The following is a 24,686-nucleotide window of genomic DNA, read 5'->3' on the forward strand; positions in this document are numbered from 1 at the left end:
AAACATTTACGTACAAGTTTTTGTGTGGACATATGTCTTCAGTTCTCTTGAGTATTTATTAGGATCATAATCCTGAGTCACATGGTAACTCCATGTTCAACTTTTTGAGGAACTGCCAAACTGTTTTCCAAAGTAGCTGTGTGATTTTACATCCCCAGTAGTGTAGGAGGGTTCCAGCTCTCCACACTCTGGCCAACACTTGTTATTGTGTATCTTTTGATTATTGCCTTTCTAGTGGGTATGAAGTAGTAGCTCAGTGTGGTTTTGATTTGCATTTCCCTAATGACTAATAACGTTGAGCATCTTTTCATGGGATTTTAAATTTTGTTCTCCTAGCCTTACTGAAACAATTCAAGCTTTCAAAAACATTTCACACTGTTAGTGATACACTCTTTGAAATTTGTTCTCTGGGCTGTTGGAACTTACCCTCTCTTGATTTTGCCCCTTTCCTTACTACAGCCTTAAATCGAGTCTTACTTCTCTTCCCAAACTTCAAACATTAGAATGGTCCAGTGCTCGGTATTTACCTTATACCATTATGTTTTTCTTCAGGACACTTATTTCTATCCAAAATTAGAATTTATAGTCATTTCCTTACTTATCTTCTGCATCACCCATTGGAATATAAGCTCTATGGGGACAGAGGCTTTGTCTTGTCCATTAACATATCCCTGGTTCCTAGAAATAGATATTTTTGAGTGAACGAATTTATACTTTAGAAAAGTGTACAGAAGTGTTACATGAATACAAATCAGCACTCCACAATCAAATAAGTTTCTAGAATGCTGGATTAGATGAAGTTAAACAAGCATCTTTTGTGTGGAAATTCTCATACTTTAATGTGCTAATGAGCATTGTGAAATGTTATTTGACCATGAAAACATTTTTGGTGTGGAATGTGTCATGGGACTTTAAAAAGATACTCTTCTAGCTCAAGCAGCTAAACTGCAACCCCTAGCAAATTTGTGGAAGGCTTTTATTAAACAGACGTTTTGTTGGCACTTAGAAAAGTAAGTTGTGATCACCACAGCTTAATATGAAAGCAGTAAGAACAGATTATATCAAATTATCCTCATCTCTGCTATTCATAGCGTTTTTACCAGAATGTCATTCTATTAGAAGTCCATAGTGATGGTATTTTTTCACAGCAATGAGGCTTTGAGCTGGCTTTATCATGATTTCCCTGTTCTGAGAAGCTGAGTGGGTTGTCAGCATCCTGTGATCAGCCTGTCACTTAAGAATTTATGTCAAGATATCAGGGTGGGTTGAGATCTATGCCCTTGGGAAAAAAACCACCTGTACAGTGAGCTGTTTACTCTTTCAGTGTGTCATGGCGAATTTCAAGTGGTTACCAGTGATCAAGAGTGGCTTTTCTAGAACTTGGTGGTAACACAGCCTATAGAGATAGCCCTGAACTAAACCCAGAAGACGAAGGTAAAGAAAAGTAGGCAGGAGATAGACCTGGACCCTGGAGGTTCCCAAGTGCAGGTTCGCAACCCACCATATGTTAGTAGTGGATACTAACAGGCATTTTCCTGAGGACCATGCAAGGAGAGTGGTCAGAGTGCAGAAAGCCAGAGAAGCATTCAGAAAGATGTCTCCACATACTGGACATAGTAGCTCACACCTCTAATCCCAGCTACTTGGGAGGCTGAGGAGAGGGGATTGCTTGAGGCCAGGAGTTTGAGACCAGACTGGGCAACATAGTGAGAACTCCATTGCTAAAAATATGAAAAAAAGTTAGCTTGGTGTGGTAGCATGCACCTGTAGTCCCAGCCATTTGGGAGGCTGAGGCAGGAGGATCTCTTGAGCCTGGGAGTTGAAGGCTGCAGTGAGCTATGATTGTATCACTGTACTCCAACCTGGGTGACAGAGTGAGATTCTGTGGGGAGAGAGAAAAGAAGGAAGGGAAGGGAAAAAAATAAAAAGGAAGGAGGGAAAGAAGGAGGAAAGGAAAAAAGAGAAAAGATAGAAGGAAAGAAGGAAAGAAAAGAGGAAAAAACAAGAAAAGAGACAAAGAGTCTACACATAATGCAGTAGGGCAGGCAAAACAGCAAGTGACCTCATTGCCCACACTGGCAGAAGCAAGATAAGAAACCAGATGGATATTGTAAGCCAGTGGTTCTCAGTGTGGCATTAGACCAGCATCAGCTGGGAGCTTGTTAGAAATGCAGACTTTTAGGGCCCTGAAGTCTGCATTTTAACAAGCCCCAAGTACAGGTGGAAGATTGAGAATGGCTAGTCAAAGCAACAGAAACCAGCTTTCACAAAAGAGATGCTTGAATAATGCCCTCATTCAAGAAGCTTCTTAATATCTTTATTTTATTTTATTTTTTATTTTTTTGCTGGTGTAGAAATCAATCCCTGAATGTGATGTCTACTTGATCTTCAGGTTTAAATTTGTTTTTTTAAATAATAAAACTAATTCTTTTTTTTTTTTTTTTTTTTATTTATTTATTTATTTATTTTTTTTTCATTTTTTTTTCTTTTATTGTAATTATTATTATTATTATTATTATACTTTAGGTTTTATGGTACATGTGCCCAATGTGCAGTTAGTTACATATGTATACATGTGCCATGCTGGTGCACTGCACCCACCAACTCGTCATCTAGCATTAGGTATATCTCCCAATGTTATCCCTCCCCCCTCCCCCCAACCCACAACAGTCCCTGAAGTGTGATGTTCTCCTTCCTGTGTCCATGTGTTCTCATTGTTCAATTCCCACCTATGAGTGAGAATATGCGGTGTTTGGTTTTTTGTTCTTGCGATAGTTTACTGAGAATGATGATTTCCAATTTCATCCATGTCCCTACAAAGGACATGAACTCATCATTTCTTATGGCTGCATAGTATTCCATGGTGTAGATGTGCCACATTTTCTTAATCCAGTCTATCATTGTTGGACATTTGGGTTGGTTCCAAGTCTTTGCTATTGTGAATAATGCCGCAATAAACATACGTGTGCATGTGTCTTTATAGCAGCATGATTTATAGTCCTTTGGGTATATACCCAGTAATGGGATGGCTGGGTCGAATGGAATTTCTAGTTCTAGATCCCTGAGGAATCGCCACACTGACTTCCACAAGGGTTGAACTAGTTTACAGTCCCACCAACAGTGTAAAAGTGTTCCTATTTCTCCACATCCTCTCCAGCACCTGTTGTTTCCTGACTTTTTAATGATTGCCATTCTAACTGGTGTGAGATGGTATCTCATTGTGGTTTTGATTTGCATTTCTCTGATGGCCAGTGATGGTGAGCATTTTTTCATGTGTCTTTTGGCTGCATAAATGTCTTCTTTTGAGAAGTGTCTGTTCATGTCCTTTGCCCACTTTTTGATGGGGTTGTTTGTTTTTTTCTTGTAAATTTGTTGGAGTTCATTGTAGATTCTGGATATTAGCCCTTTGTCAGATGAGTAGGTTGCGAAAATTTTCTCCCATTTTGTAGGTTGCCTGTTCACTCTGATGGTAGTTTCCTTTGCTGTGCAGAAGCTCTTTAGTTTAATTAGATCCCATTTGTCAATTTTGGCTTTTGTTGCCATTGCTTTTGGTGTTTTAGACATGAAGTCCTTGCCCATGCCTATGTCCTGAATGGTATTGCCTAGGTTTTCTTCTAGGGTTTTTATGGTTTTAGGTCTAACATTTAAGTCTTTAATCCATCTTGAATTGATTTTTGTATAAGGTGTAAGGAAGGGATCCAGTTTCAGCTTTCTACATATGGCTAGCCAGTTTTCCCAGCACCATTTATTAAATAGGGAATCCTTTCCCCATTTCTTGTTTTTCTCAGGTTTGTCAAAGATCAGATGGTTGTAGATATGTGGCATTATTTCTGACGGCTCTGTTCTGTTCCATTGATCTATATCTCTGTTTTGGTACCAGTACCATGCTGTAAAACTAATTCTTGTACAGTTCTAGGTAATGAGTACTAACTACATGCAAAGCTGAATGCTCAGCACATGGTTAGCAGACTTAATCCTCTTAACAACCCTGTGAGGTAGCAACCATTATAATCCCCATATAGATAAGGATACTGACACATAGACTTTGTGAGACAAGGTCACACAGTTAGTTTGTGGTAGGTCCAGGATTTGTATTAGGAAGTTTGACTGCAAGACACTGGTCTGGAACTTCCTGGAATGTATAACGGAGACGATGAAAGATGGATGGATGGGAGGGAGGAAGAGGGGAAGAAAGGAGGAGGGGGACAGAAAGAAGAAAGGAGAAAAAGAGGAGAAGAAGAAAGGATAGCAGGAGATTCTAGAATTAAAGAGTGAGTGAAGGCTCCTTCTAAGAGTTGTCTGTATCCTTGTACTACGTTATTTTCCTGGTTTTGCTTTTAAGTCATCCCATCTAGAGATTTCAATAGATTTCAGCCCAGGCCCACCTGCCTGGCTTTCTCCTAAGAATTTGGTTTCATGGGTAGTTTGTGATTTATTTTTTCCTTGTTTGTTCTTTCACTTTCTCTCTCCATGCTCACATAATCTTTGTGACTTAAGTACACATTTGGCCCAGTTGCTGAGAGATCCGTGACTGGCTTTATCATTGACTGGCGAATATTCTGGCAAAAGCCTGTCACTCTTTGGGAACTGTGCTCAGGGGCTGCTTTTAAGCTCCTCTCTGCTTCATTCGCCTTGGACCACGTTGCACCCTGCCTTGGCTTTAATAGCGTATCATTTTCCCCCTCCTTGTACAGTGAAGTCACAGGGACACTTAATCTTACGTTCTCTTGAGGCCTTTTGGAGCCTCGAAACCCGATCACAGTAATCAAGAAGGGGTGGGTGATCAGGGATGAGGTTTGACCCTCTGTCTACCTCTCTCTATTTAAGCTCTTCATTTTCACATTCCTCCCCATGGTTTGTAATAAAAGTGGAACATAGCTCAAGGGCAGAAATGAGGTTTAACTTCAGCTGAGGTACAATAGAGGCTATTTGGAAAGTAAAACTTTCAAATGGCAGTTTAGCCTTGAAGAATATATTGAATTAGATATGCTCTGAGCCTTGATTCACGATCATTGCATAATAGCATTGCTATGTATATTACCTGGGTGCTTTAGTAGACTAGAGAAATGGGCTATTTAAAAGATTAAGTTCGCAGAATCAGTGCATGTGCTCATGAAACACGTGGAAGCAAAAGCCAGGCAACCTCATTTCCAGTGCTGACTTTTACTTCCTATGGTGCCCTGGCCTCACTGAACATTGATATCTTCTTCTGTAAAATGGAGATCATAGTAGACCTTGCCTCACGGGATTTTTTTTTTTTTTTTTTTTTTTTTTTTTTTTTTTTTTTTGAGGAGTCTCGCTCTGTCGCCCAGGCTGGAGTGCAGTGGCGCGATCTCAGCTCACTGCAAGCTCCGCCTCCTGGATTCACGCCATTCTCCCGCCTCAGCCTCCTAATTTTTTGTTTTTGTAGTTTTAGTAGAGACGGAGTTTCACCGTGTTGGCCAGGATGGTCTCGATCTCCTGACCTCGTGATCCGCCCTCCTTGGCCTCCCAAAGTGCTGGGATTACAGGCATGAGCCACCGTGCCCGGCCACCTCATAGGATTTTTAAGAGTACTAAATGACAGAATGCCAAACACAGAGCTTTCCTTATCATAGGAAATAAATGCTTAATAAATGAGAACTGTTTGTATTGCTATTATATGATTATTTTTCAAAGCCCCAAGTCTGTAATTCTGCCCATACTACTTGCTACTCTCATTCATTCGTTCTTTACTTATGCAGTTCTCTGTTAGCCAATTCTTATTTCTTGTCAGTTTCAGAGTCATAATGGTCACCTTTGAAGATGCGCTGTCATTTCAAAGCACTGGCTAACTACAACCAAGACTGACAACCATGAATAATTCCATAGAGACTCTGAAACACTCTAGCATTTCGCTCCAACTCTCATATATACCCCAAGTTGTTCTCTCTTGCCTAGTGCACTCTCTTCTCGGCAGATTTCAGGTATAGTTACCAAAGGTGGATATCAACTTCCTCTGAAAAATAACCCAGCAGGAACCATCGTGGAGTAATTGGGCTTCGTGAGAGCATCACTGTCAAGTCTAAAAATACATGGGGAGATAATCACATTGTTTTTTTCTTTCTTGTACATTTTCAGCACGTTCACATCCATGTTCTTCCCAGGAAGGCTGGAGACTTTCACAGGAATGACAGCATCTATGAGGAGGTGGGTCTGCTCTCTCTGATCTTATTGTTTGATCACGGGGACTGTTGGTGGGATGACATCAACCTAATGAATCGAGTATTACCCTAGATATGGTCTGAAATGGAATTCTATTTAGCCTGACTTGGAAAGTGGCAGTAGAGGCCAAGGAGTCAAGAATGGCCGTCATGGAACCCATGACTAATTAATTATAATGATTTTCTTTTTCAAATGAAAACCAGCAGAAACCAAGTGTCCTTGTGATTTCTATCCTGTCATTTACCAGGACAGTAAATATTTGCATGGAGATATGACCCAGAATCTCCATAGAAGAAAACCTACAGTGCTACCAGTGGAAATCAAGCAGATTAATATATGATTCTTTTAGTCAAATGCTACACTTAATTTTTAAAACACTTTGGAACTCAGCTTGTCTTTCCCAACAGCATTTATTCAAAGTGAAACTTTAAATTATCATGAGCAAAAACTAGGTTGGTTTGAGTAAGTGTAACTCATATATCATAAATATTAAAGCAGTTAATTTATTTCTAAGTACTCCCATTCAAAGATACAAGTGTGAAACCACTACAAACATGAATCAGCAAGAGCCAGGTGATTTGTGCCTAAAGCCCTGTCTACATGAGACCCTTCAGATGCCCATTTCCACCTTGTGGAGCATACAGCCTGTCATGGATCAGGCTGTTATAAAATATAAGGTGATTTCAATTTACCTGTTTATTGTAGCCAAAGAGGAGAAAGTATGTCCCCCACATGGTAGAGCAGATTAGATAGCACTAGTGCCCTGGAGTGATTGGTTAAATGGACTTTGAGGCTGTTTGTGGATGCAAGGAAAAATGCTGTGACTGATTAGCAATGCCTGCCAAGGGCAGGGCATCGGATAGGAGGGAGGTATCATATTTGCCGTCTATTTGACATTCCTGTTCTAACTCTTTGAGAATGCTTTTTAAAACACATTGTTTATCTTGATTGTTTATCATGTGGCTCTATCAAATAAACCACATGATTATCTCTACCTCGTTTCCAGGGACCAGTTAAAATCTGTTCATCTTTTTTTTGTGTGTGTGTATATAGGGCTTCTTTGCAGTGATGAAATTAAAATGGCAACTCAAACCCTGAAAATAAAGAACAGTAGGTCAGCAGTTAATAATGAAACATATAATTAATGTTTCCGGGACACATTGGATTCCGTGAGGTGGCTGGTTATTCTGCCTTTAGGATAACCCTTACTATCTTTTGCTTTGTACGTTTTCCAAGAGCTGTACTGGATGTGTGTAGAGTGGAAATAGTCTAGTCACCAGTCCCTAAGTGCCGATTTGTGGACCAGTTGCTGCAGGTCTCAATTCCCAGGAGGTCCCTTCCCTGGAGATTCTGATCAAGTTGATTGCACAGCACTCAGGAATCAGTCATTGTATAAGGAAATCCCCAGGAGACTCTGATGCATGACTAACTTTGGGAATAGGCTCTCTGGGTTTTCCAAAGCCATATTCTATAAAACTATAATTTGAACTCATTTTCGTTGGATGTGGAATGCAGTTTGGGGATTGATAAGGGCTTAATTCACACTGGAAGAAAATCAGAATTATAGAGTAATTATAAAGAGATGCAATTAAAATACAAATACCAATCTCACTAATGTAAACTAAGGTTAATAAAATGTTGCCAAATACAGACTGTTTTAATGAATAAATTAGCACATGAATTATATACTAGTAAATACTGCTAAAGTAGCATTAAAAGTGCTTGAAAACACTGTTTTCTTAGGCTGAACAGTCACCTTGAAATCTTGTCGATGTTCCAAATGTGCTTAAAACGAAGCTGCATGGTTACATTTCAGCCCAGTTCAAGACACAACGTACAGCGCTGTGGTTTGTGTATGGCCTCTCTCTCCTCTCTTATTCTTTTGCCCTTGTCTGCATGCTCTGATGGCCCCACAGAAAAGAAAACACATGTTTCTACTTCCCACATTTTGGAGGATCATCTCAGGAGAAGTAATTACTGTAAGAGTTTTTCTTTTTTAAAAAATCAATGGTATAAGTCATATGTAGTATAGACAGTATCCACTAAGGGAGATTGTGGTACAAGACTATGTAGAGATTGAAGTCTAGAAACAGGCAGAAGTAAGTTCAAATCCCAGTGGCATCTACTAACCATATGATATTGTCACCTGAAAGGCTTATTTCAGGGCTTGGTACTTTCCAAGAATTTGTTAATAGATAGTGGTTTCTGTTCTTACTGTTATTATTACTATTTTTCTTTAAGTAGCAATGGTTAGTAAATAGAGAACCAGATTCAAAGCCAGGTCATTGGATGTTCCCATCTACCATTCTTTCCAAGGGTGAGATTCCCAATTTTCCCTTTGCCTTTAACCATTCATTCTCAGTTTTATCTTCCTGTTTGTATGGAAATGTTTCTCCAGGCTGAGTATCTAATAACACAGTGTCCAGAAAGAGGCATGAAAATCGTGCAATACAGCACAGGCATTATTGGAATAGAACTTAATGTACATTAGACCAAGTGATCTTAATCAGAAGCGATGGAGTGATGAGGGATGGCATTCTTTCTATTGATGGGAGCACTTGCTCTAGATTATGCATCTGTTCAGGACATTCAACAAACAGACTGCCTTGGAGGGTGGGAGGTAGGAAACAGGAACAGCAGGAGGCTGAGCTCCAAAAAATGTAGTTGTATTTCTACTGCTGCAGACACAGAAAATTATGCCTAAAGAAGCCCCAGAGTATAAATTGGCTAGGAACATTGTGTTCTTTCTAGGCACTGTTTTAAGATTGTTAGTGACAAATAAGAAGGTTCATAAGAAGGGTGGTTGGGCCTGAAAACAGATTTGGGGAGTAATTGATGGTGGGAATGTTTTGCCTGGAAAAAGGAAGACTTCTAGAGGGAAGATAGTAACAGAGTCACTGTTTCCAAATATCTGAAGGGCTGGCAGGTGGAAAGGTATTAAATACATTCTATGTGGCTCCAGAGGGCAGATCTGTGATTATCGGACTACAAAGTGGCAGATATCATTAGCTCTACATAATAACAGGTCAAAGTGAAAAAAACTTCTGAACACTTAAAGAGTGCCTTCCAAGGGGGTGAGCTTCCCATCCGTGGATTCACTCAAGCACAGAGCACATGGCCACAGTTCTTCAAGAGGATATCTACATTTGGTCAGTGTGTGGGCCACTTGGATTTGTGGTTTCTCTCTTTACACATTTGACCCATTTGATCTATACCACCATTTTCAGGTTTTACAAGTTCTGTAACAAATAGTGGGGGTATTTTTTTTTGTTATTAGTATTACAATGTTTGGGTGACTGTCTAGTGAAACGTATTGTTTTCTTTGTTAAGTTCATGGAAATAAAAGGTAAAAACCTTTTCTTTTTAACTTAGAGGAAACCACACTGTATTAATTTTTTTCTCATTCCCAGCCTACTTCCTGCTTTTCCTGCAGCTCAGCATTGCATATTGATGGTCCCTGGGCTTTGCTTGCCTCTTCATATGTGTTTTATTTTTGCCTGCAAAGTATTTTTGGTGATTTGCTTTATTGTGGCTGTAAAGTATTTTTTAATGAGTCTGAATGCTGTTAGGCATATTGCTCATTCTCTAGGCCTATACAGTTGCCACGACTGCCTTCTACCTAGGCTTGCTTCACTGGCTGATGGTGCATGCATAGCTCCTGAAGGCATTGGAGTTTAAGATCCTTGCCTATTTCATGGGCTGCTCCTCTTCTCTCTGCCACTCAAAGATTACTATTCCCCAGGATCTTCTGTCTGGTATACTGGGCATGCTGTTTAACTGAAACATCTGTTTAACCTCCCTGCCTATTCATTTACAGTGCTCTGGCCCCAGGTGAGTTTTTTTTGTGTTTTTGTTTTTTAACTTCAAGTTCTGGGATACATGTGCAGAACCTCCTCAAAGGGTACTTTTCACTGTTCTCTGATTTCATCTGTAATAGTTAATCCTCTGTCCCCTCTAAAGTAACTCTATCATATCACCATACCTATTTCTTCTTAACACCTCCCACACTTGACATAATTTATTACTTTATTATTCAATACCTGCATCCCCCAATTATGTGTTAGAGTCTTTAGAGCAGGGATCTAATCTGGCCTAGAGTGGACCTTCAGTGAATATTTGAAAATGAATGAACACATTTAAAAAAAAACAAGGTGTTGAACTAGAAGAACCTGAAATTCTCTACTAGTTCTAACATAACTTAAAAGGAGATTATATGCTTTTCAGACAGTCAATTCACTAACTCATAGCCACACTGGGTGAGACTTTGACATGGTGCCATCAGCCATCTGAGGTGAATTTAATGGGGCATTGATGGAACAGAATCCTTTGGTCAGAAATCAGTGTGCAGAAGGCTACAAATTGTGGTACTCTGGAAAGGTTAGCGGAAGCAATTATAAACCTTGTCTGATTGCTAAGCAAGTCTGATAGGCACATGTCGAAGTTGATAACTAACTTGCCGCCTCCCACCAAACCTAGATTTGTGTGGCTGTAACAAATACAGATGTAGGATTTGCTGAAAGCAGGCTCGAGAGCTAGTCTTCCTTTCTTTCCAAACTTGATTATCATCTCTAAGTTTGTTTTCACCTTCTGTTCCTCAAGCAGTATGTCTTAGACATTTCAGAGTATGAGCCTCTCTTCTGTCTCAAAACTGAGCTCAAACTCTCTGCCTTCCAAAGCAGATTGTCTGCTGAAGCTCTTCCTTTGTGGTTGTCTATGCAGATCTTATTTATCTGTAGCTCCCAAACTCTTTCTACATCTATGTTCTTTAAAATTTCATGAATTATGCCAAGCCTTCCCTGAACTCAATGGGCCCTTCATTATCTTGACAAGTTGATGAAGATTATGGTAATGACCCAAATGGGTCCTTAGATAAAAGAGTGTGTATAGCTAATGTGGGGGAGGAAACACCCATGGCCTAATGTCATATCATTTCATTAACTCAGTAAGACTTACCCTAGCTGTATCCCAAATAAGCAACTCTCATAACCGTATTGGACAATTCATCAAATGTTTATGGGTGACATTGAATGGTTGTGACTGTGCACTGTATATAAAACCCATTACTGATGAAGGAAGTGACTATTACTAAAGCAAATGGGAATAGCAATCAGCAATTGGACAAATTCAACCATGAATTTCATAGACAAAGCAACTGTGGGTTCAAGCATGTCATGGGAAACAATTGCTTGGCTTAACACAATTCATGAGCAAAATCAATTTGCTAAAATGCAGGCCATTTGGCCCTGAGGGCTAGAGAGAACCATTATATTGCTGATGATATTTATTGTTGAACTTGGATCTCTTTCACACACCATTTGACAATGGACTCAGAGTCCATGGGTCCCTAGTTGACTTTTCAAAAAGGAAGGAATGTTTCAGTGAGACAGTTAATTAGCTTTTTGTCTTCTGGGTTTACTGATGTCCTCCCACTGAGTGGTAAGTTTCTGGGTATTTGAGAATTTTGGAATGAAAACTTTGGTATCTCTCACTCAGAATAAGATAACAACTTGATATGTTCTTCTAAATTAATGGAGACTTTTTATTCAAAGAACCAGATGTGATAAAGCTAACGAATAAGCATATAGTAATGCTAATTTAATGACCTATGACCTCAAATGCTCCCTCTGTACCTATGAATGCTCTTTGACTACCTATTTTAGTAATGAGAAAGCTGGGTAAGCATCTGGTTTAGCCTATCCTATGTCAGATTATTACTGAGCTAAATCTCTGTGTTCCTCAAAAGAGACAAATAAAATTAGCAGAAAAGCATTTATCTGGTTAGAAGTTATTTGTGCCCATTTTTCTCACAGAAACAAATATTCAGATAATATATGTATTAGTGTTCTCTAGCAGGACAGAACTAGTAGGATAGATGTGTATATGAAGGAGAGTTTACTAAGGAGTATCGACTTACACGATCACAAGGTGAAGCCCCACAATAGGCCATCTGCAAGCTGAGGAGCAAGGAAGCCAGTCCGAGTCCCAAAATCTCAAAAGTAGGGAAGCTGACGGTGCAGCTTTCAGTCTGTTGCTGAAGGCCCGAGAGCCCCTGGCAAACCACTGGTGTAAGTCCAAGAGACCATAAGCTGAAAAACTTGGAGTCCGATGTTCGAGGGCAGGAAGAATCCAGCACAGGAGAAAGATGAAGGCCGGAAAACTCAGCCAGGCAGCTCTTTCCACCTTCTGCCTGCTTTATTCTAGCCGTGCTGACAGCTGATTAGATGGTGCCCACCAAGATTGAGGGTGGGTCTGCCTCTCCCAGTCCACTGACTCAAATGTTAATCTCCTTTGGCAATACCCTCATAGACACATCTAGTAACAATACTTTGCATCCTTCAGTCCAATCAAGTTGACGCTCAAAATTAACTGTCACAATATATGATTCAGGTTAGTCATTTTATTAACTCTTTTTTTTTTTTCCTTAAGAGACAGGGTCTCGCTTTGTTGCCCAGGCTGGCGAGCAGTGGCCCAATCATAGCTCACTACAGCCTCAAACCCCTGGTCTCAAGTGATCCTCCTGCCTCAGCCTCCTGAGTGGCTAGGACTACAGGCACATACCACCACACCTGGCTAATGTTTTTTGTAGAGACAAGTCTCTCATTGTTGTCCAGGCTGGTCTCAAACTCCTAGCCTCAAGCAATCCTCCTGGCTTGGCCTCCCAAAGTACTGGGATTATAGGCATGAGCCACTGTGCCCAGCCCAGGCTAATGATGTTTGATAGAGCTGAGCAAATGAGGAATGTTGAGAAGCATGGAGGGCTATAATGGTAGTGATGGTGAGCTGGAGCCTCCAAGGAAGATCATGAAGTCATTGGGCACTAAAGAGGAAAAGTCATGAAAGAAGGCTGAAGAGTGGTTGATGAGGAGGATACAGGTATCTACAGGTTGAGCTTCAAGGCAAAGGATGCCATGGTTTTTTCCTAGAGTTTGCTTTGAGGTCAGCCACCCTAGATTAGTTTCCCAGAATTGCTCTCCTACGTTCTTTGAATATGTTCAATTGCATGTTAGTGAGAAATAAGAAAAATTTAATCACGTGTCACTCTATCCATACTAGCATCCATAGTAAATCCACTCTATCAAACCACTCCATGTGGTCCTCCCTCATTATTTCCTGAATCAGGCTTTCTTGTGCAGAGTTCTATCTGCCCTCCACAGTGAATTCTTGCTCCAAACAGATACATTCCATCAGAAAGCTCTAAGGTGCTTGCCAGTGAAGGAGGAAAACGCCTGCTCTGAGGTGTCCTTGTTGCTGGAGTCCATCTGTCTTCCTACCTGCTTCTCACAGTTCTGCTCTCAGTCTCACAGTGTCTGCTGCAATGAAACCTAAGTTTAACTACAGTGCTTGAAGAATGGGCCGTTTTGGTGTTTAAAAAAATCTTAGGTTTACATTCAAGTTTCTTGACATAGCTATTAATAAACAATCACCTAAAATTGTCCAAAAAGTTTTGATAAGTTTGGAGTTAACCTGCTAAAGCAAACTACCAAGATCTCAGTAGTTTTTCCAAATCTATTTTACTTAGAGAAATGAGAGTATAGGGATTAAGGATAGAAAGAAAAAGACTATTTGAAAAATAAATTATGATCAGAAATGGATAAACTAGGTAAAGATAAAACAGATATGAATTAAGCATTGACACGATTCCCTCAATATAAATTATAATGGCCCCAAAGTGAAAATCCCCCAAACATTTAACTTTATCTCTCTTTTAATGAAGAAAATCAAAATAAGCAAGAATTAGGGGGAAACAGAAGATAAAAATTAATACAATTTTAAAGTTCCAAAGCATTTGTAAATGTTTTTATTTTTAAATTATCACCTGTCATTCTTTAGACAAAAGAATGATACATGTAATTCAAACAACCTGTATAAATAAATCCCGTAACTTCTTAGCTTGGAGCAAGGTTCATTCATGTGCCATGTGCCAGCAAGAAGGAACCCTAAGGCCTCCAAGTTGCCTGCTTTTGGAGACATAGAGTCCTGGAAACATAGCCTGATGTTTAGAATCCCGGCTTGAGTGTTCAAATGTGGTTATATTTTTGTCACTGCGAGGTGACGTCTACCATTAATGTTCAATTTGGTAGTCACTAGCTACATGTGATCAGTCTGAACTGAGATGTGTTGTAAATGTAAAATCCAGTTTGGATTTCAAACACTTCTACGAAAAATAAATAAATAAATAAATATTGCATTAATAATGTTTTATAATAGTTACATGTTGAAATAATATTTTGGTAATGTTGAGTTAAAAATTATACCACTAAAATTAATTTCACCTGTTTCTTTGTACTTGTTTTGGTGTTGCTACCAAACACTTTTAATAACATATGTATCATGCATTAGATTTCTTCTGGCTGGTGTTGCTCTAGAATGCTTTCAAACTGCTTCAGCTTACTGGCAAGCAGCTGTTTGTGGAGATTGTTATGACCTTCCCCAGATTTAGAATAGGAATTTGAATGATGCCAGATTTTCTTTCTAATCAAGGAAATCAAGAAATAGCTGGTATACCTGTATAGCTCTAAAGTCTCTCTACCTTGAGTCAACATAGTGATTTATTGCAAACTCTTTAATGTTGAACTTGCTATTTAAATCTCAGTGTCTTATGTTTCCATATTTAAAATGGGGGAAAAATATCCAATCATACTGGGCTTCTAGTGTAAGGTTAGTGGTCATAAACAACTATAGTTCGCAGTCTTTGCTCCTAGGGAGAGCACTAATGAAAAATAATAATTTAATACAATTATTATTTTCATTGAGCATACACTGAGACTAACAATAAATCTATTTTAAATAAATATAATATTTGAGAATAATAATCAAATTATTACTGTCAATGAGAATACACATTGGGCTGGACTGTCTGCTAGGTGCCAAGCATACATTACTTTATTTTCATTAACCTGGCAGAGTAGATATCATTCATACCATTGAATTGAAACTACATTTGCAGAGAGTAAATGTCTATGTCAAAACCTCATAACCAGCTCATGGCAAAGCTTGTTTATATCAAAGTCTGTTTGACTACAAAGCCTTCCCTGTTTCTATCACCCTTTGCTTTAGCCTAAGGAAAATATTATCCTTCAATTTTATGGAAAACCCATGTAGTGAGAAGAGTGATTTTCTTAGACACTGGGACTTCTAGTACTAAATCTCAAATGGTTTTCATATCCCTGTTCAACCTTAGAGACATTTACACACACACACACACACACACACAACACACACACTGGATTTCCAATAAATATATAAGTCCTAGACACACTACCAGTAATTAAGACTTACAGTGAAAGAAATGGCATTTTACAAAGTCAGGAATTTTCTCTGCTTTTAGGATATGGCCCACTAGTCCCCACCTAGGTACTTTATTATAACTCGTTTTGATGTTTTTTGTTAAACACAAGGAAGTCATCAAAATGCTCTAGCCAAACTTCTAAAATTCCCAAGGTCGTCCTTTTGGAGCTGGTTTTGTGTGCTGAACCTCTTAAATACTTTTGCTTGCCCTATAGTGTATTCATGTCATAACACACTAAAATATTTAAGAGAAAAGAAACAGTCTTGCTTACAACTCTTAATGGACCATAAATATCTTGTAGGCCAGTTGCACCAGTACCTGCTGGAAATCCTTCTTACATTAGTGGTAACTAAGGAACTCATAGAATATTCCCTTTGCACTGAAATGTAGCCTTGCTCCAACATATATTTTCCCTCTAAAAAATTGTTTCTTCTAGTAAGCTCTTCAGAGTTATTGAAAGAACATTGCACAGTTAGGTCAAATCTATATATGAAATTTCACTGGCTTCTCTGTTAATCTTGGCCCTATCAGTTGATATGAAGACTGAGGCTGAATTTCCTTTTAGCGACTCTAAAAAATTGTTTCTTTTAGTGAGCTCTTCAGAGTTATTGAAAGGACATTGCACATTTAGGTCAAATCTATATATGAAATTTCAGCTGGCTTCTCTGGTAATCTTGACCCTATCAGTTAATATTGAAGACTGAGGCTGAATTTCCTTTTAGCGACCTGAAATAAGCAACTGCACTTGTTTTCGAAAATCATTTTCCATCCGCATGCAGTGTCTACCATTTACCTTCTTTCCCTGGGGCATTGGGCTAGTTTCATCTATTGGTGATCTGGCATAAGGCTGAATTAGACTCCTTGAAAGAAGTTGGAAACAAAATTTTCATTAGCTTGAGATACCTCAAATGTGGAGGGAGACTGTGATATGATTATGACATTAGCATACTGATGAGTTAGTAGATACAATGAAGTGCTCATTTGGGCATTAAGGTACATTTATCTCCATCATGTATAGAAACGGAGGCATAGTCAGACTTGAAAACTTTTCTGAGGACACAGAGAGAGTAAGAAACAGACCTGAGATTCATACTTAGGCTGTCTGGCTCCAGAGTCTGGGTTCTCTTCTCTCTGCTGCCTTTATGAACTACCAGAGGCATCTTACTCATCTTCGTTGTCTCTGCCTCCCAGCACCCAACAAATACCACTTCATAATAGAGTAGGTTGTCAAGAAATGACTGCTGAGCTGAATTTGGCACTTCCCCAGCCCTCTGCATTCAGAGCCTGGTTCTCCGAATCCTCAGGTCCATGGCTTTCCTTTATCAGCTGCAAGTCCCCCCACTTCTTGGGCACTGCCTGCCTCCTGTCAAAACCTCCCCCGGAGAAAGAACTTGTACCTCAGTTATTACCATAGTAGTTCAAATTGTAGTTCTTCCTGAGATGCCAAGGTATTTTTTCAAACCAACAAAGCCTGCTGAGAAAAGAATGGGATTTTAAAGCTGGAATATGAGGCTTAGTCTAGAGGCACAGTGGAACTTTGTGAGTAACTCCAGAATCAAATCACCAAGGCCAGCTTTGTCCCCTGTACCCATTTCTGGAATCTCCCTGAAAATTAACTTCATGAATTACTCCCCTAAAAGGCCCACCAGTACTCTCCAAGATAGACAATCCAAAATAGGCTGGTCAACACACACCTTCATGTATGGAATTGTGTCTACAGCCAACCCAGAGAATACCAGGCATTTCTGTGTCATCCCCTCTACGTTCAAAATGCTCTTACCTGCATTATGGTTCCAGTTTACATCAGAGTGTGTATGAGTGTGTGTCTATAAAACTTGGACAACTGATCTAATTAATTTGAAAAATCTAAACCTGGGAAACAATTTAAATGCCAAATAATAGAGGAATATATTTAATACTATATATTCATCTATGTAGCCATCAAATGAGTTTTTATGACTAATATTAATGATATAACACTGTATACAAATAATCAGGCCAAGAATAATAAAGCAAATTAGTCCTGCCATGATTTGTCTTTAGTAAAAATGGGAAACTGGAGAGAGAAAAATTATATTTCAAAAACTGTAGTACACCTGTTGTTAGATTCTAGTCTTGCCTGTTTTTATTATTTTCTACAGTTTGGAATGAATTCTTATTTTTCTGGGCTACAAGTCTGCAAGACAGTATTTTCAATTTTTTTTCCTTCTTTTTTCCCCGTTTTTCCTAATTTGGAGTCACCAAAAACTAAGCTGTGCTTTCGTAAAGCCAAGTGAACTGAAGCTAGACAACGGAAACTTCAGAAAAAAAATAACAGCAACCTATTTACATACATAAGCCACTTTCATACCTGCCTACTGATGTATGGACTTCAGAGTAATATGGCCTATATGGATTTTACAGGCTTGTTCTTTTGTTTGTTGTTGTTGTTTTTTCCTTCCTCCCCCTATTTTTTCTTCATAGAACATGAGACTTATAACCTCCTAAAAATGAACATACCTAATAACTCAAGACCTACCCATCTAGGAATAAACCATCCTAGCCATGAGAGATGAGACAAAACCTGAGACCAGAGACTCATTTTCTTCTAAAATGCTTCCTCCAAAAGGTTTTTTCAAAGAGAACGGGGGAAATGTGAAAGGAAATCTTGGGGCCCCCAAATCACTAAGCTAAAGGGAGAAGTCAAGCTGGGAACTGCTTAGGGCCAACCTGCCTCCCATTCTTTAAAAAGTCAACCCTCTGCTCACTGAGATAAATGCATATCTGATTGCCTCCTTTGGAGAGGCTAGTCAGAAACTCAAAAGAATGCAACCATGTGTCTCCTATCTACCTATGCCCTGGAAGCTCCCTCCCCACTTAGAGTCTTCTTGCCTTTTCTTCACGTTGTCCCGTCTTTCCAGAATGAACCATTGCTCATCTTACATATGTTGATTGATGCCTCATGTCTCCCTAAAATGTGTGAAACCAAACTGTGCTCTGATCACCTTGGGCACATGTCCTCAGAACCTCCTTAGGCTATGTCACAGGTGCACCTCCTCAGCCTTGGCAAAATAAGCTTTCTAAATTCACTGGGAAAAAATATATTGGGATATAATATTGAATGGAAAGAGTGGAATATAAATGGCGAATGGAATGGAAACACATGTACCTTGAAATTAAGAGAGATTGTGTCTTCAAATAGAATGTTACACTCCTGTTCCTTTCTTCATATCCTCTTGCATTTCCCAAATGTAATATAATGAGTATGCAATAATTTGATAATGTAAAGGAAAAAACATCAGGGGTCGCTTTTTAAGAGCAGACATCCTGTGTTCTTTTTCATTCATTGGCAGAAGCCAATATTTACTGGCAGTTGTTTGGTGAACCTAGTGAAAAAAATTGACTTTCGTTTTTATCAAAACCTCATGGGAAATACATGTGTGTGAGCTAGCTAAGTAGCTGAAATGCCCAGAGAAGTGACTTTTTTGGTATTTCTACTCTTTGACTTGTTAGAAAAAAAATAAAGATACTCCTTGGGATACAGGCGGATGGATCACTTGAGGTCAGGGGTTCGAGACCAGCCTGGCCAATGTGGTGAAACCCCATCTCTACTAAAAATACAAAAATTAGCCAGGTGTGGTGGTGCGTGTCTGTAATCTCAGCTACGTAGGAGGCTGAGGCAGGAGAATCACTTGAACCCAAGAGGAGGAGGTTGCAGTGAGCTGAGATCATGCCACTACATTCCAGCCTGGGTGACAGAGCCAGACTCCACCTAAAAAAATAAAAAGTAGGGCCGGGCGCAGTGGCTCATGCGTGTAATCCCAGCACTTTGGGAGGCTGAGGCAGGCAGATCATGAGATCAGGAGTTCCAGATCAGCCTGGCCAGCATGGTGAAGCCTCGTCTTTACTAAAAATACAAAAAATCAGCTGGGTCTGGTGGTGTGTGCCTATAGTCCCAGCTACTCAGGAGGCTGAGGCAGGAGAATTGCTTGAACACAGCAGGTGGAGTTTGCACTGAGCCGAGATTGTGCCACTGCACTCCAGCCTGGGTGACAGAGCAAGACTCTGTCTCAAAAACATAAAAATAAAAATGAATATAAATAAATAAAAATAAAGTAGCCAGTTGTGCTGATGTGATACTCTAGTCTTATATTCCCACTCTTTTCGTCTTGTCTCCAGTTTCTTCTCAATCACCAAGTCAACTCTTGCTGTGTCTGAGGTTCATTTGAGTGCCAATTATAACAATGATTAATTTCACAGTCACCAGTTTGACTATTAAAAAATGAAATGTTCTTGACTCCCAAAGTTCAGTTGAATTTCTGGCTATGAGAGCAAACCATCTTATCAGCCCTGGGCCAGATTTTGCTCAGCAAGTTCAGTGCCGTTTCTGTCAGTTCAGGCCTGTAATTCATTCAGTTGTGTTCTGGCTTATAATCTCTCAATTCAGATTCTGTATTCTGGGGCCTTAATGAGCAACATGTCGTGTGGGGTAGGCAGGGATTCTGTTGTCCTTGGCTGTTGTTTCCTTGTCCTCTGGTGTCCAAGTAATCCACTTTGCCTCGTCCTCGTATGCATCTTTGGTCCATTCTGATACCCATAAGGAATGCAGTCATCCTTTGCAGGATGGTGACCTTTGGCCTCCTACATCCCTGGAGGTGTCCATGGTCCTGACATAGTCTCTTGTCACAAGTGCATGAAGGACACTTACTCCTTGGCCTTTGCCAGCTTGTCAGAGTTCTTCTCATGGGCTCAAAAAGAAGCTTGTCTGTTCTTACATACTTTGCTAAGACCTGCAGGAAATTAGGTGCCTCCAGCAGACATTCATGTTGCTGCCATAGTCCTTCATTTTTTTCTTTGCAAAGCTGTGTGCTACCAGAATTCTAGATGGAAAAAGCTGAATGCACATTCAATCTACTCTTAGAGTCTCAAATTCAAAGGGATGGCTTGCAGTGAGTCAGCTGTGGAAGACCAAATAATAGCCTCCCAAATGGTGCCTATGTACCAATCTTTCAGAACCTGTAAATATGTTAGATGGTAAAAGAGAATTAAGGTAGAAGATTGAATTAGAGGCTAGTCAGCCAACTTTCAGATAGGGAGATGACCTTGGATTATCCAAGTGGACTCAATATAATCACAAAGGTAGAAGAGAGAGGCAAAATAGTGTCAGAGTGATGCAATATGAGAAAGATTCAACTGGCCATCAATGACCTTAAAGATGGAATTGAGCCATAAGCCAGGGAATTCAGGCAGCCTCTAGAAGCTGGAAAAGGTAAAAGAACAGAGTTTCCCCTAGAGCCTCCAAAAAGGATGCAGACTGGCCAACACCTGAATTTTAGCCCATTACACCCATTTTGGACATCTGACCTCCAGTGCTGTAAGATAATACATTTGTGTTGTTTTAAGCCACTGAGTTTGTGGAAATTTGTTATAGCAGCAAATAGAAAACTAACATATTACCCAACCTCAGGATTCAGCCTGGGGGTTGGGAAAAGGCAAGGGTAGAGCACACCCCGCCCCAGTGCACACATGCACACACATGCATGCACGTGCCCACTCATGTACACATGCACTCTTTCTTGCTTTATCTCTCTTAACTCTGTCCATTATCCAGCTTGAAACTCTATTTTAAAGTCTGGGGGTGGGCAGTTAGAACTCTTCTGTGTCCTCATCTCTGCATGAATCGTTTCTCTCTCACACTGGGGCAGCACCTTTTGAATTAGAAGCTAAGCTGGTGAGTGAAGGAGACTACTGCTAAGCAATAGATGCACTTCCCTTTAGCCAAGAGATGGTCAGGAAGGAGATGGCACACCAGTGATTACTTTGAAATATTAGCCTGCCACACATGGGTAAGAAATTAGTGACAGTAACTACGCTACGAAGTTGAAACCCCTAAGTAACATGGGATGGTGGTCTCTGATAAAGGGCCATGGAAGTGTGAGGAAGGAAGTGACCACCTGATATGGGGCCATCAGAAAGGCTTCCTATGAAGGCTCAACTCCTGTCCCTGTGGCTAATGAGACTATGGGCAGTTCCCTCTGCCTGAGGCTCAGTTTCCCTTCAAACTGAGAGGTATTCATCTTGGTCACCTGTAAGCCTGCTTTCAGCTCTGATACTTTGTGATTCTATGACACTAAATAGTTCAATTGAGAAAGAATCACTTGCCCTGAGAACTCCTTTCCTTTGATTTCCACGTGGAGGTCACATTAGCATAGCAGAAAGTGTATTGACACTGCAGCTGACTTTTAAAATTCACTGAGAATAGGAGATAAAATGAAAACACACCAGATGGAATGTGAGCTCCCTACTATTTCAAAACTTAGACATTTCCACTAAATGTTGGCACAAACTTAAATATCATCTTGAATGCTATTTACAGTTTTCACAGTGACAACAATAGCATCTTTCAAAAGAAGGAAAGACTATGTGAAGAGAGATCCTAATATCTTTGGAAATTTTTTATGGATGGAAATTTTAAGAGAATAATTTATCAGATACGAAAACAATAGGCTGGGAAAATCATGCAGGCCATTGAGATCCATCTGTATCTCCACCACTAAATGCCTGGATTCCCAGGAACCAACTCCGCAGAAGCAGTATGAATTTGGCTCATTTCATGCAGATTTGCTAAATAGGTTTCAATGTTTTTAATTTTTAGGGGTCTACATGCTGTGGTTCTGGATCCACTTTGGGTTACAGACTCCTCTAAAAACTTTGCCATAAACTGGAAACTTCCTAATGAGGAAAATTTTTAATATATTTACACAGATAGCTTAAAAATGCATTTAATTTTAGGATTTTTAAGGTCCATGTTAAGAAGCCCCAACTTGAAAAGAATGCCCTTGAAGTCTAGGAAATTACAAAGACTGATTTTGTGCAAGAAGTTTTATAAACACACACACACAATCAAAAAATTGTTTTCATGTCCTTGGGGCTCATGGTGTCCATTCAAGCTCCAACTCTCTGCATTCAAGAGCATTGTACTGTCCAGTTATTCTCATAGAGCAAATGCCAGAGGCACTCAATGCCAGAATACACAAGGAGGAAGGGGTCTTTTGAAAAGGAAAGATCCGTTAGACAGGATAGTGAACTTCATTAGGGAGCCAATAATTGAACATGTCTGATGCCTGAATCTCTTAGCTTTTTAATGAAAAGTCCAGTCCCAGAATCACACAGTACCTTCCAGAAAACGGGTCATACAGTTTTACAAAGCACTGTTATTTGCATTTCTGAGGGTTTTTTTTTTGTAAATTGACTTAATTTCCAATGGATTATGATTATATAATATCATTCAAGTAAAGAAAATGATTATCTTGAAACTTACCTATGATACATCTTTTTGAGGTGCTAAATGTCTTTAAGCTGTGAACGTTGAAGTTTTTGTTCTTCTGTCACAGGAGGAAGTTACATATTCGGGTTTTCTATTCTTTAATAGGCTTTTCTGGATTTTTTTTAAGTGCAAGATGACTCAGACTGTGGCTTTATAATATCTAAGAGACAGTTTAAAATTAAAAAATTTTTAAGTCTGAGTCTATTGACTCCACGGTGGTTGAAACAAAACCATTTTTTAAAATCTGAGTTTATTGTTACCATCATTTGTTCATATTTAATTAAATTTTATATGCCTCATCCCTCCTGCACACACCTATAAAAGGCTTACTATGTGAGAGGCATTAGGTTAGGTTTATACAGACATGAATTCAAGGGATGAGTTGCTCAAACTTAATTTATCTGATAACAGAGTGCATGCCCTTCTCCCATAAAATGTTCCCCTATTCTGACCCCTGGTCTTACTGGTATCACCCCCATTCTGAAAAATCCAGGCTAGAAACCTTGGGTCATCTCCAGTTTATTCTTGAAGTTCATCCTCTGTATATTATCATTCTCTAAGTTCTATCAATTATTTTTTCCTGTCAAGCCCCTGTCATAATTATTGCTATTCTTGGCTGGGTTGAAGTTCTGGGATTGTACTCCCGAGGGTTTTCTGGGGCTTCACTCAACGTTTCCAAATTGATAGCAACAGGAGGCAGGCAGATGCCTAGGCAGATAGGGGTGGGTCCCCAGTGAAACCCCACCTCAAGTGGAAGAGAGTTTTTTAAAGCCTGAAAGCCAAGCTACAAGTTAAATCCTCACACTGGACTGAGAATTTCCCTTTCTGTTTGGTAAGCTCTCCTCTGATTGGCCCCCACCCTTCACGTGTTTTACATATACCTGCGCTTTCCTAATTGGTTTTCTACAGTGTTTTGCCCACCTTTGAGTAGCGTCTTTGCTTTAGACTTTTTGCAGACTCACAAACCAATCAGCAGGCACTTCCCTTTCTAAGTCCGGAAAAGGCCCCAGGCCCAGCCACACAGGGGAACTTTCTCACCTTCAGGTAGGGGGACCAAATCCATATCCCCTCTTTGCTAAAAACTGTTTTCATCACTCAATGAAATTCTCCTCTGCCATCCTTACCCTTCAATGTCCAGTGTATCCTCATTCTTCTTGGGCATGGTACAAGAGCTCAGGGAACCACCAAACGTGGGTACAAGCTATAACACAAGAAGCTGGAGCACACCAGCATGGCCAAGCAAGGCCCGGGACGGGCATCACTGGCCAGGGGTTCCCAGCTTGCAAAGTGACCGAGAAGAAAAATCCTACATCAAAATCATGACTTCAGTCTACTTGTCTCCTGACTGTGGGGAAAATTGAAGAGAAATCCCATAATTTTGTCAACTCAAATACTTTCTCCAATCTTTTTCTGATAGTGGAGGTGGAAGATTTTGATGCAACTTCAAATTGCATCAAAATCATCTCCTGTTTGCTTTTTCACCTTCCCTCACTCCTTCCTGCCTTCCTTTTTTTTTTTTTTTTTAATTAGTTTCTTCTTTTGAATTTTATGGCACAAGTTTGTGCTTAATTCCTTATTTAGAGCTTACTGGTAAATTTCCCTTTTTGTTTTAAGCATGATTTTATGGTTATTATTGTTCCTTTTGTTAGGTGTTGATGAAGGAGGATGGGAGAGTTTTTTTCTTCTGTATTCTGTCACCTTTGTCATAAAGAAATAGCCACTTTAGAACAACTGGCTTTCGGCAGGCGGGCGGGGGGGAGAAAAAAAAGAAGTAGCCACTATTTTGTGCTATTTCTTTCCTATTTCCATTCTTATTATCTTTCTCCAGGCCCTAACTAACTCATACTTCCTGGGTTCTGATTTCACCCAGTCCCTTTTGTACCACATAAACTGGCAGGATAGCTTTCC

General features: G+C 39.7%; 1 protein-coding gene across 27 annotated transcripts in view; it reads left to right on the forward strand.

Annotated features, from left to right (window-relative positions):
- FHIT (fragile histidine triad diadenosine triphosphatase) overlaps window positions 1-24,686 on the forward strand; it is a 1,506,756-nt gene that overhangs the window by 1,331,829 nt on the left and 150,241 nt on the right. For 25 of the 27 annotated variants that reach the window (XM_063722037.1, XM_063722039.1, XM_063722031.1 and 22 more), the window contains one exon: window positions 6,100-6,168. The exons of the other annotated variants lie outside the window; for them this stretch is intronic. In XM_063722037.1, coding sequence (XP_063578107.1) covers window positions 6,100-6,168 — 69 coding nt within the window. The remainder of the gene's footprint in view (window positions 1-6,099; window positions 6,169-24,686) is intronic. 27 annotated transcript variants of the gene reach the window in all.

Source organism: Pongo abelii, chromosome 2 (assembly GCF_028885655.2).
Source record: "Pongo abelii isolate AG06213 chromosome 2, NHGRI_mPonAbe1-v2.0_pri, whole genome shotgun sequence".
NCBI classification, from domain to species: domain Eukaryota; kingdom Metazoa; phylum Chordata; class Mammalia; order Primates; family Hominidae; genus Pongo; species Pongo abelii.